Source organism: Manihot esculenta, chromosome 6 (genome assembly GCF_001659605.2).
Source record: "Manihot esculenta cultivar AM560-2 chromosome 6, M.esculenta_v8, whole genome shotgun sequence".
Taxonomy (NCBI): domain Eukaryota; kingdom Viridiplantae; phylum Streptophyta; class Magnoliopsida; order Malpighiales; family Euphorbiaceae; genus Manihot; species Manihot esculenta.
In genome coordinates, this window is record NC_035166.2 from 18,414,790 (window position 1) to 18,426,658 (window position 11,869).

General features: G+C 28.2%; 1 protein-coding gene across 1 annotated transcript; it reads right to left on the minus strand.

The window, feature by feature from the left end:
- Window positions 1-370: 370 nt before the first annotated feature.
- LOC110617884 (berberine bridge enzyme-like 4) lies at window positions 371-1,960 on the minus strand. The gene has a single exon (XM_021760888.1). It carries the CDS (start codon window positions 1,958-1,960, stop codon window positions 371-373), a length of 1,590 nt encoding a protein of 529 aa, XP_021616580.1.
- Window positions 1,961-11,869: the final 9,909 nt, after the last annotated feature.

The window sequence follows — 11,869 nt, forward strand, 5'->3', positions numbered from 1 at the left end:
AAAATAAATAGATATTTTAATCAAATAATTAATAAATATATATTAATTAATTAATTTTAAAAAAATACATAAAAATTATTTTTATTGTTTAAAATTTAAATTAATAAAGACATAAAATTTAAATAATAATTAAAATATTAAATAAAAATTATATATTATTACTGTGTACCCTTTGACAAATGTTACATCCACGATATTTAATAATTTTAAAGAAAAAAAATCTCAATTTATTAAAAACAGAGTACGAAAAGCAAAAATATAGAATAATATTATTACTACAAAAGACTGATTCCGACAAACAGAGATAATTAGTCTATTGTGAATGTAAGATCACTGGGTTTGACTGGTTCATGAGATTCTATAATTTTCCTTAATTATTATGAGCATATCCAGGTGGAATACTTTGTTGATGCTTGAAGAAATTATCAGGATCAACACTGGCTTTCACCTTTGTCAACCTGAAGAAGTTGTTCTTGAAATACTTGCTCCCATAAACTTCAGCTTTCTCAAAGTTTGTAAAGTTGCTCGGATTGCTTCCAATATCAATGTCTCTATAGTTTTGGAAAGCCTCTCTTGGTTCCTTGCTCACGTATGGAGCCATTGAATCATACATGTTCCTTAGCAAATTTATCTGCGTCTCTGTATCGATCCCGTCTCCTTCCTGCCAACCCGTAAAATATTGAATCAAGAATCTGTATCCTGCTCTATGAGGAAATGGAGTGTCAGATTCTGAGATCTCACTCATTTTTCCTCCATAAGGGTTAAATTGCATCCACATGTTTCCCACTTTAAGCATCATCTGCCACATTGCCTCTAGACCAGACTTTGGAATCAAATCTTTCACATAATCAGACTTAAATTTTGAATAGAATTGTGGTTTTGAAGGCCTCTGAAGCAGCACATCAATGGGTGTTCCCTTGGGAAATTCTGCCCAGAAAAGCGTTGATTCTATCCAGCTCATTTCTTCGCAATCATTTTGCTGCAAACCCAGTTCAGGAAAGCTATTTTGTATCAGTGGAAGAAGTCCGTCAGATTTTCCGAGAAACAAGCCAATGAAAAACACTTCAACCGTCTTCTCACCACTGCTTGTGCCGTTGACGATTGTCGGCATCGCTCTTATGAAAAGATCGTTATCTAGTTCAGGAGCAACTTGCTGCCACCGATAAACGAGATCAGTTGCACCTTGTTCTAACGTCCTGCCGACCTTGAACACAGTGACTGTATCAGGAATTGTAACCAAATTGATATCCCAAGAAAGAATGACGCCGAAGCTTGCTCCTCCACCACCTCTGATTGCCCAAAACAGATCTTCTCCCATGGTTTGTCTGTCGAGAATTGTACCGTTGGCATCAACTATTCGTGCATCAGCGATGTTGTCCACCGAGAGGCCAAATTTTCTCATCAAGTTCCCGTATCCTCCTCCACTAATGTGACCTCCAGTACCTAGAGTTGGGCAGACTCCAGCAGGAAAAGCATGGATCCCACTTTGGTTGGCAATCTGGTAGTAAAGCTCACCAATAGTTGCTCCTGCTTCAACAAATGCAGATTCATTGCTAGGCTGAACAACAATTTTTCGAAAATTGTTCATGTCAAGGATGATAAATGGCACTTCAGATGTATACGACAGACCCTCATAATCATGGCCACCACTTCGAATCCTAATCTGCAAGCCACTTGACTTGGCACAAATAACAGTTGCTTGAACATGGGATTCATCTGTAGCTGCTATAATAGCAAGAGGCTTTGGGGTTGCAGGGGTCAGAAATCTCAAATTTTTCACATAAGCTTCTAAGGCAGATTGAAAGGAAGGATCAGAAGGCTTAATGATGGTTTTAGATATTGGGTTAGAGGAGTTAACATGAGAAGGAAGACACTGGAGAAAGCTTTCCAGGGTTGAATAATCATCAGCTGCCAAAGAAACTGAAATTATAAAAAAGAAAAAATATATTGAAACCTTCATATTTGAGGGAGATGATTATTTTTCTTGGATTTGATACTGCTTCCACTAATTTAAGTTTTATTTATAGGCAATGTGCCAACCAATTAGTTACGTTGATAATGATATTTGCAAAACTTACCATTAATATAGACATATATATGGTAATATTAATATATTTTTTCATTATATATATGGTATATATTTTTCTTTATATGTTTTTCTTGTAAACGGATCCTAACATAATGCCCTATCATTAATATAGTAAATATTTAAAAAATAAAAACGTAAGGATATTTATAATTCGATATTCTTAGTATATTTGTATTCCAATAGGGGTGTAAATAAATCAAATTATTTATAAGGTATTCGAGACTTGGTTCGATAAAAATTGAACCAAATTTGATTCGTTTTTTAAACGACTCAATTTTAAAACTCGCCACTTAAACGAGTCAAATTTGAGTTCAATAGTATTCGTCTCATTAAAATCCGCGAGCTGGCTCGTTTTCAAGTTTATGAACAAATTCGCAAGCTAATTCATGGAGTTGGCTTGTTTTTAGATTCGTGAGCAGACTCATTGAACAGGCTCGTAAACTTGCTCATTAAGCAAATGCGTTGAATTGGCTCACGAGTAATCTTGTTAAATAGGCTCGTGAATAGTCTTGTTTAAGTAAACTCCTATACTAATTCATTAAGTAAACTCATGAATAAATTCATACATTATTAAAAAATAAAACTAACTCTAAATTATAAAATATAAATTATTATACTGAAAATTATTTTTTAGACTCTGAAATATAATATAATTAATGAATTTATTTTTTTATTTTTAAAATCTAATACTTTCGTTTTTCGGATTTAATTCCGTCAAAATTAAAGATTACTCCGTCAAAAATTTCTGTTAAGTTAATAATTTCAACTTGATTAAAGAAAAAGAAATATAATTTCAAAAATACCCTTATCAATAATAAAATAAAAAATTACTATTTAATCATTCAATTTTAAAAAATATATTAAAATGTCTCAGACATTTTAAAAACTCTACTAATTAGTTTATCTATTGATTTTATCACTAAATATTTTACTATTTAATCTCTATAGTTTAGAAAAAATAATTAGTTGGTTCTTCAAATTGTTAAAAAGTTTACTAATTAGTCCCTCTATATTATAAATATTTTAGATTTCTTTATAATATTTAACTATTAAAATTAACAGAAAAACTAATTAGTAGACTTTTTAAAATGTCAAAAATATTTTAATTAATTTTTCAAATTGCGAGCAGCGAACAGTATCACAAAAGTAATTTTTATTGAAATTTAACTTTTTATTTTTAATAATTTAAATTTTATATATTTTTATTTTTATTATCTTTACTGAATTTAAATTTTAAACTTATTGAAATTTTTTTTATTTATGAAAATTGAGTTTCAGATTTTTTTTCCTTAAATTTTGATGAAATTAAATTTTATGCACTAAAGTGTTGAATTCAAAAAATAGTGAGATAAGTATGTTAATTATGTAATATCTTAGGGACGAAAATTTATTTTTCCTTTAATTCTTTGAGAGATAACATATAAATTTATAAGAATTAAATTTTAGGAATTAAAGTGTTGGATTTTAAAAAGGGTAGTTGGATAATTTTTTTATCACTAACAACATTTCTTATATAGAAATCTCTGATTTTGATGGAATTAAAATTCAGGAAAGAAAATGTTAAATTTTAAAAATAAAGAAATGAATCCGTTAATTACGCTATATTTCAAAGATTAAAAAATAATTTTCTCAATTCATTATTATATGATGTTAAACTTATTTTATATACATTTATATAATTAATTAAAGAATTTATAATGATTATTAGGATCAATAAATACTAATATTTAAAATTATAAATAATAATAATAATAATGATAATAATAAATAATAATAAAATCTTAAAATATTTAAATATTTAATTTATTATTATCTAATCTTTAAAAAAAATTAAGAAAAAAAAAGTTTGAAAACCTTTTACCGAGCTGGAAATTGAACCCAGATCAAAAAATAGAATTGCTGCACCACTGCCCTAAAAACCTACACGATAAAGCAAAGTTCATGTAACGATAAATGCAAATGCTGACTTTTGCCCGTTGCCATTAATTCCGCATCGAAAATTTATGAAAAAATTGAGTTTAATTTTTCTGTGAAAAAACAGATCGAAAATTTATGAAAAAGTTGAGTTTAACTTGCCTATAAAAAAGTATTATCTCGTTTCAGAGACTTCAATAAATTTTTAATATAAGAAAATTATTTAAAATTTCTTAATTTTTTAATTATTTAAAATTTAAATAAATTAAACTCAAGTGAATTTTTATTATAATTTTAATAAAATTTAAATTTGAGTTGAATTTATTTATTTATTTAAGTTTAAACTAGAGTTTTTGAATTAAATTTAATTTAGTTTGTTAAGGTGATGAACGAACTTTTATGAATGAAATTAAAATTTAACTTTAATAAATTTTTTAAGAATCAAGCTTAAATTTAATAATTTTTTTATAAATCGATTTTGAGTTCATATTTAGAGTTTGAACTTAAATTTTTAAATAATTTTATTAAATCAAACTAAACTCTTAAAATTCAATTTGATTTTGTTGGATTATACTCCTACCAATCACATATTAATTAATTTTTATATTTTAAAAATAAAAAATATTTGCATGTACATAAATTCTACCTTTTTTAATACAATAAGAATATTTATAATTTATCTAAATTAGGATTCCATTTGCCAATGCCGGAGGGAGAGGGTGGCAAGGGGCCATATTTGAAAATTTCTAAATTTATTTTAGAGGTAATGATGGAATTTCACATTAAACTCTAATAAAATAAAACTCATCCCTCCCAATGTTTTTCTTATTAAATTTCTCTCCCACGACTCCACATTCACACCTTTTATTTTATTTTCTTTCATCATTTTTTGATCTATAAAGTTTTTTTTTAATTATATATCTTTATTTTTCAAGTTTCCTACTTATTAAAGTCAAAATTATTTATATAATTTTTATTTAAATTTTAAATAAACAAAAAAACATTTAATATAAGTGTTTTAAAGTTTTTAAAAATTTATTAATTTATCCCTATTTTAAAACTAATAAATTAAAACACTTTTATATTTTAAAAACTTAAATTTATTCCTTACATTAAAAAACGCATTAATATATTTTAAATATCTATACTATTTATTTACTATAATTTTAATTATATATTTTATTAAATTTATATAAATTTATATTATTTAATATATCTAATTAAAATTATACAGATAAGTCACTCTAATATAAAAATAAACTATTAAACTTTTAAAAAATTTAAAATATATGTATTTACAGATTTAATCCGATAATATGACAAGTGCATTTAATAATTATGAAAAATCTCAAATTTCACTCCCCAATTCCTAATTTCCATTTCAAAAAAACAAAACTAAAATACCTGTCATAAAAAAAAAAAACTCAACCATGTCCTCCCTAAATACTATTTTTAGAGCAGTCATTCTTACTCATATTTTTTTAATTTAAAAAACTAAAAAATTTATTTATAATCTTCAAGATTTTAATTTTAATTTTAATTTTTTTTAAATATTTATAAGATAAATTATTTATTTATTATTTATTTATTTTCGTACATTATTTTTTATTATTAAAAAGTTATTATTTTTATTATAAATAAGACTGAAATTATATATTTAGAAAATAATTTTTCAAATTTAAAATGTTTTATGAACATTTAACAGTTAAATCATTTAATGAATTTTATGAATTATTTAAATTTAAGAATATAAATTTTAAATCCGCCGTGGCCGTTTCCTCGAAAAAGTTGGAAACTCTATGCAGTAAAAAAATTGTCCAACATGCGTTTCCAAGAAATTTTATTTTCAATTTAATAAATAAATAAATACCATTTACTTTATTTATTTTACAGAAAACAAATATATGGGAAATTTTTTTTTAGAAAATTAACTTATTTTTATTATTTACTGTTATTTTAAAATTAAAAAATACATATTTTTTAGAAATTCTACTGATAATTATATAATTAGAATTATGTGAAATTCATTAAATCTTTCTTTTAGAATTCTAAATTTTGAAAAAATTTGAAAGAAATGAATTATTTTTCTCAAAATTTTGCATTTGGCAAAATCCATAGCATAAGAATTCAATTCTCTTAAATTTTTGTGAGAATTGATTTTGAATTAAAAATAAATTTTATCAAAATTATTAAAATTTTATAAAAAATTATTTTGTTTAAGATTATTTACATCAAAGTTATTTAATTTTAAAATTTTTTATTTTTTATCTTTAATTTTAAATTTATTTTTTATTTTTAATTAATAACTGCTCTTTATAAAAATTATTTTAATTTAATAGTAAATATTAATATTTAATACATTTATAATTAATATTAAAAAATTTATTATATTATTTTATTAATTTAAAAAATAATTTTTATATTTTTAATAGTAAAAAATTATGTAAAATGGAAATTTTAAATATTATAAAATATTAATAATATAAAAATGGTGGTTATTTATAAAAATAATAAGAATGATAAATAAATTAAATTAATTTAAATTTTATTATTAATCTTTCCAATATAAAAAATTTAACTAAATTTTATTATATTTAAATTGATTTCAAATAAATAAATTCTTTCATAAATACAAATGAATTGAATTCCAGTGATAGAATTCAATTCTTTTCTAAGAACAATTGCATACAAATGCTAATTGAATTTTAAATAAAATTGATTTGAAATGAATTTTATTATTTGGTTTGATATAATTTAAAATGCAGAATTCAATAATTTCATATAATTTCTGTTTGATTTAATTTTATAATTAAAATTTATTTATTTTTAATTACTAAATTATATAAAGCATATAGAAAAAATCATATTCACAATACAAATATAATAACTAATCAATAATAATATTAATAATTATAATTATAAAATATAAATTCATTAACAACGTATTAGTAAAATTAAAAATAAATTAACATAACAGTTGATATTAGCATATATTTTTATGTAAAAAAATTTTAATCAATTGAATGGATTCTAAAAGCTTAAAGTAGATGATCGGTTGTTTAGTAGCATTTAAACTTTTTATTTAATATTTATAAAATAATATAAAAATTAAAAATATAAATATAAATATTTATTAAAATAATTTAATAGTTTATTTTGTAATCATTAATTTTTTAAATTATTTATTTAATTAACTAATAAAATAAATGATAATTGAAAGATAGAGTTTTGTTATAGACATTTTAGTCCATAAAATATTGTAAAATTCATTTCAAATTCTTTCAAACTTAAAAGAGTTGGTTTTAATTATAATCAATTTTATGAAATTCAATTTTTAAATTGAATTCTAATTTTTTTCTTTAAATCAAACACATAAAACATAAAATTTAATTGAAAGATTTTAGGAATTGGAATTGAGTATCTTAAGTTAATTAGAATATAAAAATAAAAAAAGTTTTTTTTTATTTTATTCAAAATAATTTGAACGTAACTCGACAATTTGTGGAAGGAAAAGATGAGGTGGTTGACGTTTAATGGCGATTATACTGACGCTCAAATAAAGTTTTTAAGAAGAGCGAGTGTAAATATAAAACTTGAATTTAAAAATTTGAGACTTAAAATATATACTTTAAATTTTGTATCTGTTTTGCTTTTATACAATAATAAGATAAGGTTAGTTATCGATTCTCCTTAGAGTCTAATTAATACCGTCTAGTAGATAAGAGATCAGTGATTATAAATGTAATGAGAATTTATTATGTAACGTTTTTAAATGATAATAAAATGATTTGAGACAGTACTGAGGGATGAGACTTTTATCAAATTGAACGCTATTCATTCAATCAATCGAGTTTTTTCTTTAGGAGATTAAAGTTGAGTGATTGAGGATCGTATCGTATATTGACAATATATTAATCAGGTTGAGCGATCATTTCAGAAATCTTCTAAAAAATCTTTGGATTTTCATATTCAAAGTTTTACTGTTGATTTCATAATCTGGACATGTGTACAAACGAATTGGCTCCCTGACTCATGTCTCTTATTTATTCTGATAATAAATAATATTATTGTCACTACAAGAATTCACAATTTCACTAACGGATTTCACTAACGGATGGTAAATCCGTTAGTATCACTAACGGATTCACCAACGGTTTAAAATCCGTTAATGATACTAACGGATTCACCAACGGTTTGAAATCCGTTAGTGATTCTAACGGATTCACCAACGGTTTGTGATTCCGTTAGTAATACGAACGGAATCACTCTAACGGAATACTAACGGATGAAGCCATCCGTCAGTAATCCGTTAGTGAAAATTTTGGAGCCAAAATCCCAGTCTTAAATGAAATCCCTAATTCCTTAAAATCAAAATCACTGAAATCTGAAGTTGCCTCCAACCTTTCCGTCGTTCACTGCCAAGTGCATCCATCGACAGCCGCCATCAACGGTTCGTCGCCATCAACGGTTCGCCTTCATCAACGGTTCGCCGCCATCGACCGTCGACAAAGGAGCTTATTCTCAGCATCAATATCCACAGGCTCCAGGTTCATTAAGTGCGTCACTGTCGGCGACGGCGCTGTTGGCAAGACTTGCATGCTTATTTCCTATACTAGCAACACCTTTCCCACGGTACTGTCTCTCTTTCTGGCTTTCTCCCCCTTTTGTTATTTTTCTTTTTTTTCTACGGTTATTCCCCTTCTGCAGAGTTCCTTTCTTTTTCTATTTTGAAATGTTCTTTTTTAAAGCCATGTTCTTCCATGTAACCATCTCTACCGGGCCAGAAGTTTTTTAATACGTATTTATGAATTAAGTGAAGAATTTAGTTTGAATTTCAATTTTGGGTTTTTCAACGTATTTAGAACTTAGATCAGCTCTTACTAGTGCGTTTTTAATTCTTGGAGCTCATGGATTCTATATGAGCGCAGTACTTGTTCTGAACCTCAATTTGTTAGTCGTGGAATTCACTAAAGTCGAAATTATAGGGCTAGATGATGTTGATTTTTACACTTGTGCACCAGCTGGTGCACTTGTGCACCTGCTGGTGCACTTGTGGACCTGCTGGTGCACATTTCAAGTGCACCAGCAGGTGCACTTGGACAAGTGCACATGCTGGTGCACTTGGACAAGTGCACCAGCACTTGCCTTGTGCACCTGCTGGTGCACTTGTGCAAAGGTATACTTTTTTAAAGGTATACTTTTTTAAAGTGTATGCTTTTAAGATCTTTGGTAAGATATCACATGGCATTGGTTATTTCCAGTGCCAATTGAGCTTGATGTACAAGTTTAGAGTATTCTTTTGGGGTTCAATCAAATGGATTATGTTATATTTTCAAGCTAGCTACGGTCATGTATTTAGGAATGAAGAAGAGCCAAACCTAGATTAATCCCATCTTTTGTTTATACGGAGTGCAGTTGACTAGACATGCTAACCAGCAAAATTGGCAGTTTTTTAGTCTTGTATTATGGGAAACACGTTTGAAGTTCAAAGATAGTGCAACTGTGCAAAACAAACTTGAGGATTCAAAGTCTATAAAGTTGGAAGTAAGTATAAAATTGATTATTTGGGGGCAATTTTTTTTATAAAAAAAATGGTATTGCTTGTAGGCCTGTGCTTTTATGAAATATGAAAGCTCATTTTTATGTTGGATAGATAGTATTAAATTTTTTTTTTTATCAGGTATGCATTTTGTATGGAAAGTGCAACTGCCAGTATATTCCCAAATGCTTCACCTCGTTATTCTTGTTGGTTGTGGGTTTTCGTTATCCTGGCATGTCAATTTCAATCTTGCTTATTTTTGGACATCTAAATGTTCACTTCTCCCAAATCATTCCTTGAACACTTTTCATTGTGTTTTGTTGCATTGATTCTGGGCATCATAATTGTTTCTTCATCATATATTTTAGATGTTCTCAAGAAGCTAACAACACAATTTTATCTCATTTAATACGTGTCTCTTTTCTGCATATGCAGGTTTCCGATTATTGAACCTGACCCTGGTCATACAAAGCTTCAGCTTGCTAGCAGTGGCTTGGAAGCCATCAGACGAATAACAACCCCGATTGCTGCAGTTGCTGTATGCATGAGATACATCTTCTTAAGTTTCTAAGAATTGCAACTTATTTTCACCTAATTTAGTTAAAAGATACATGAAGTTTGAGCTCATTATACTACCATGAGAAAAATATATGACGAATTTATTTGCTGTTCTTAGAAGGAAAGTGATCTTGTTGTTTTTTGGAGCTTGTGTTCCCTTCTGAGCGACTATTTGATAAATTTTAACATTTTTGTTTATTATCAAAATGAAATTGTTGTCCATGAGTGTAATGTTAATATGGAGTCATAAGTTGAAAATTGAATCTGGATCTAGAAAGGATAGTTATGGAATCTTTCACCAACCATGAGAAAGAAGAAAAATAAACTTGTGGAGATCAGTTGTAGTGAGAGGGTTGATGTTTTCTATATTTTTTCTGCCTAATCAGTTGCTGCTTTGTGGGATCCCATGCTATTCCTCATGATTTGGGATTCAGAACTCTTGTTGACAGTGAATTTATGATGATAAGAAATCTATGCTTGAGACAATTCTAAGTTTCATCAAATTTTAGGAATTCTCATGTCTTATAAAAATTTTGTATGAGGCAGTGAAACTTGACCAATTTCTTGATGCTTTTTGCGCAACAGTTTTGTATTAGTTGTCCATATAGCATGTCTAGCATTTAACATGTAAACTTTTTTTGTTAAAAAAATGTAGAAATTATATTTATAATATACATAACCATGAAGAGCAGCTGTTCTATTGTATTTTGCATATATTTTTCCTCTTATACTGATGGTTGCATAATCAGGTCATTGGTCCATACCTGCTGGTGCACTTGCCTTGTGCACCTGCTGGTGCACTTGGCAAGTGCACCAGCAGGTGCACATTTCAAGTGCACCAGCAGGTGCACTTGGACAAGTGCACTTGCTAGTGCACTTGTGCACTTGCTGGTGCACTTGGCAAGTGCACCAGTAGGTGCACATTTCAAGTGCACCAGCAGGTGCACTTGTGCACCTGCTGGTGCACTTGGCAAGTGCACCAGTAGGTGCACATTTCAAGTGCACCAGCAGGTGCACTTGGACAAGTGCACATGCTGGTGCACTTGGACAAGTGCACCAGCACTTGCCTTGTGCACCTGCTGGTGCACTTGCCAAGTGCACGAGCAGGTGCACATTTCAAGTGCACCAGCAGGTGCACTTGGACAAGTGCACTTGCTGGTGCACTTGTGCACCAGCTGGTGCACTTGTGCACCTGCTGGTGCACTTGAAATACCAGCAAGTGCACTTGTCCAAGTGCACCTGCTGGTGCACTTGAAATGTGCACCTGCTGGTGCACTTGGCAAGTGCACCAGCAGGTGCACAAGGCAAGTGCACCAGCAGGTGCACTTCAAAGTGCCAGAGCAAATGCACAAGTAAATACAGCAGCAGGTGCACATTGGCAGTGAAATTGAAATCTAATTGCATTGTGAAATTTTTTTGTTGCATGTGTTTGAATTTACACTAAGTGTGCGTGGATAGGTAGATATTCCAAACATGATGCATTTTTAATATGGATGATGGCTGAATACGTATACTGATTGCTGTAATTTCTCATTAACAGCCTAACGAACCTGGTTATACTGCCCCGCCACCTTCCCCTCCAGTAGAAGATACTGCCATTGATATCAGGCAAGTTCAAATTTATGTTAATATTTAGTTCCAAAATGAATGTAGTTATCAGATTATCATTTTGATATAATGCACAATTTAATTGTTGGTTTTCAGGCTCTGTTCGAAGATAGGGTTTATAAGTTATTTGTTTTCATATCAGCATATTAATTGTAGTTAAT

Excerpts from the sequence above, each read along its gene's own strand:
- LOC110617884 (XM_021760888.1), bottom strand. The coding sequence starts at position 1,960 with ATGAAGGTTTCAATATATTTTTTCTTTTTTATAATTTCAGTTTCTTTG.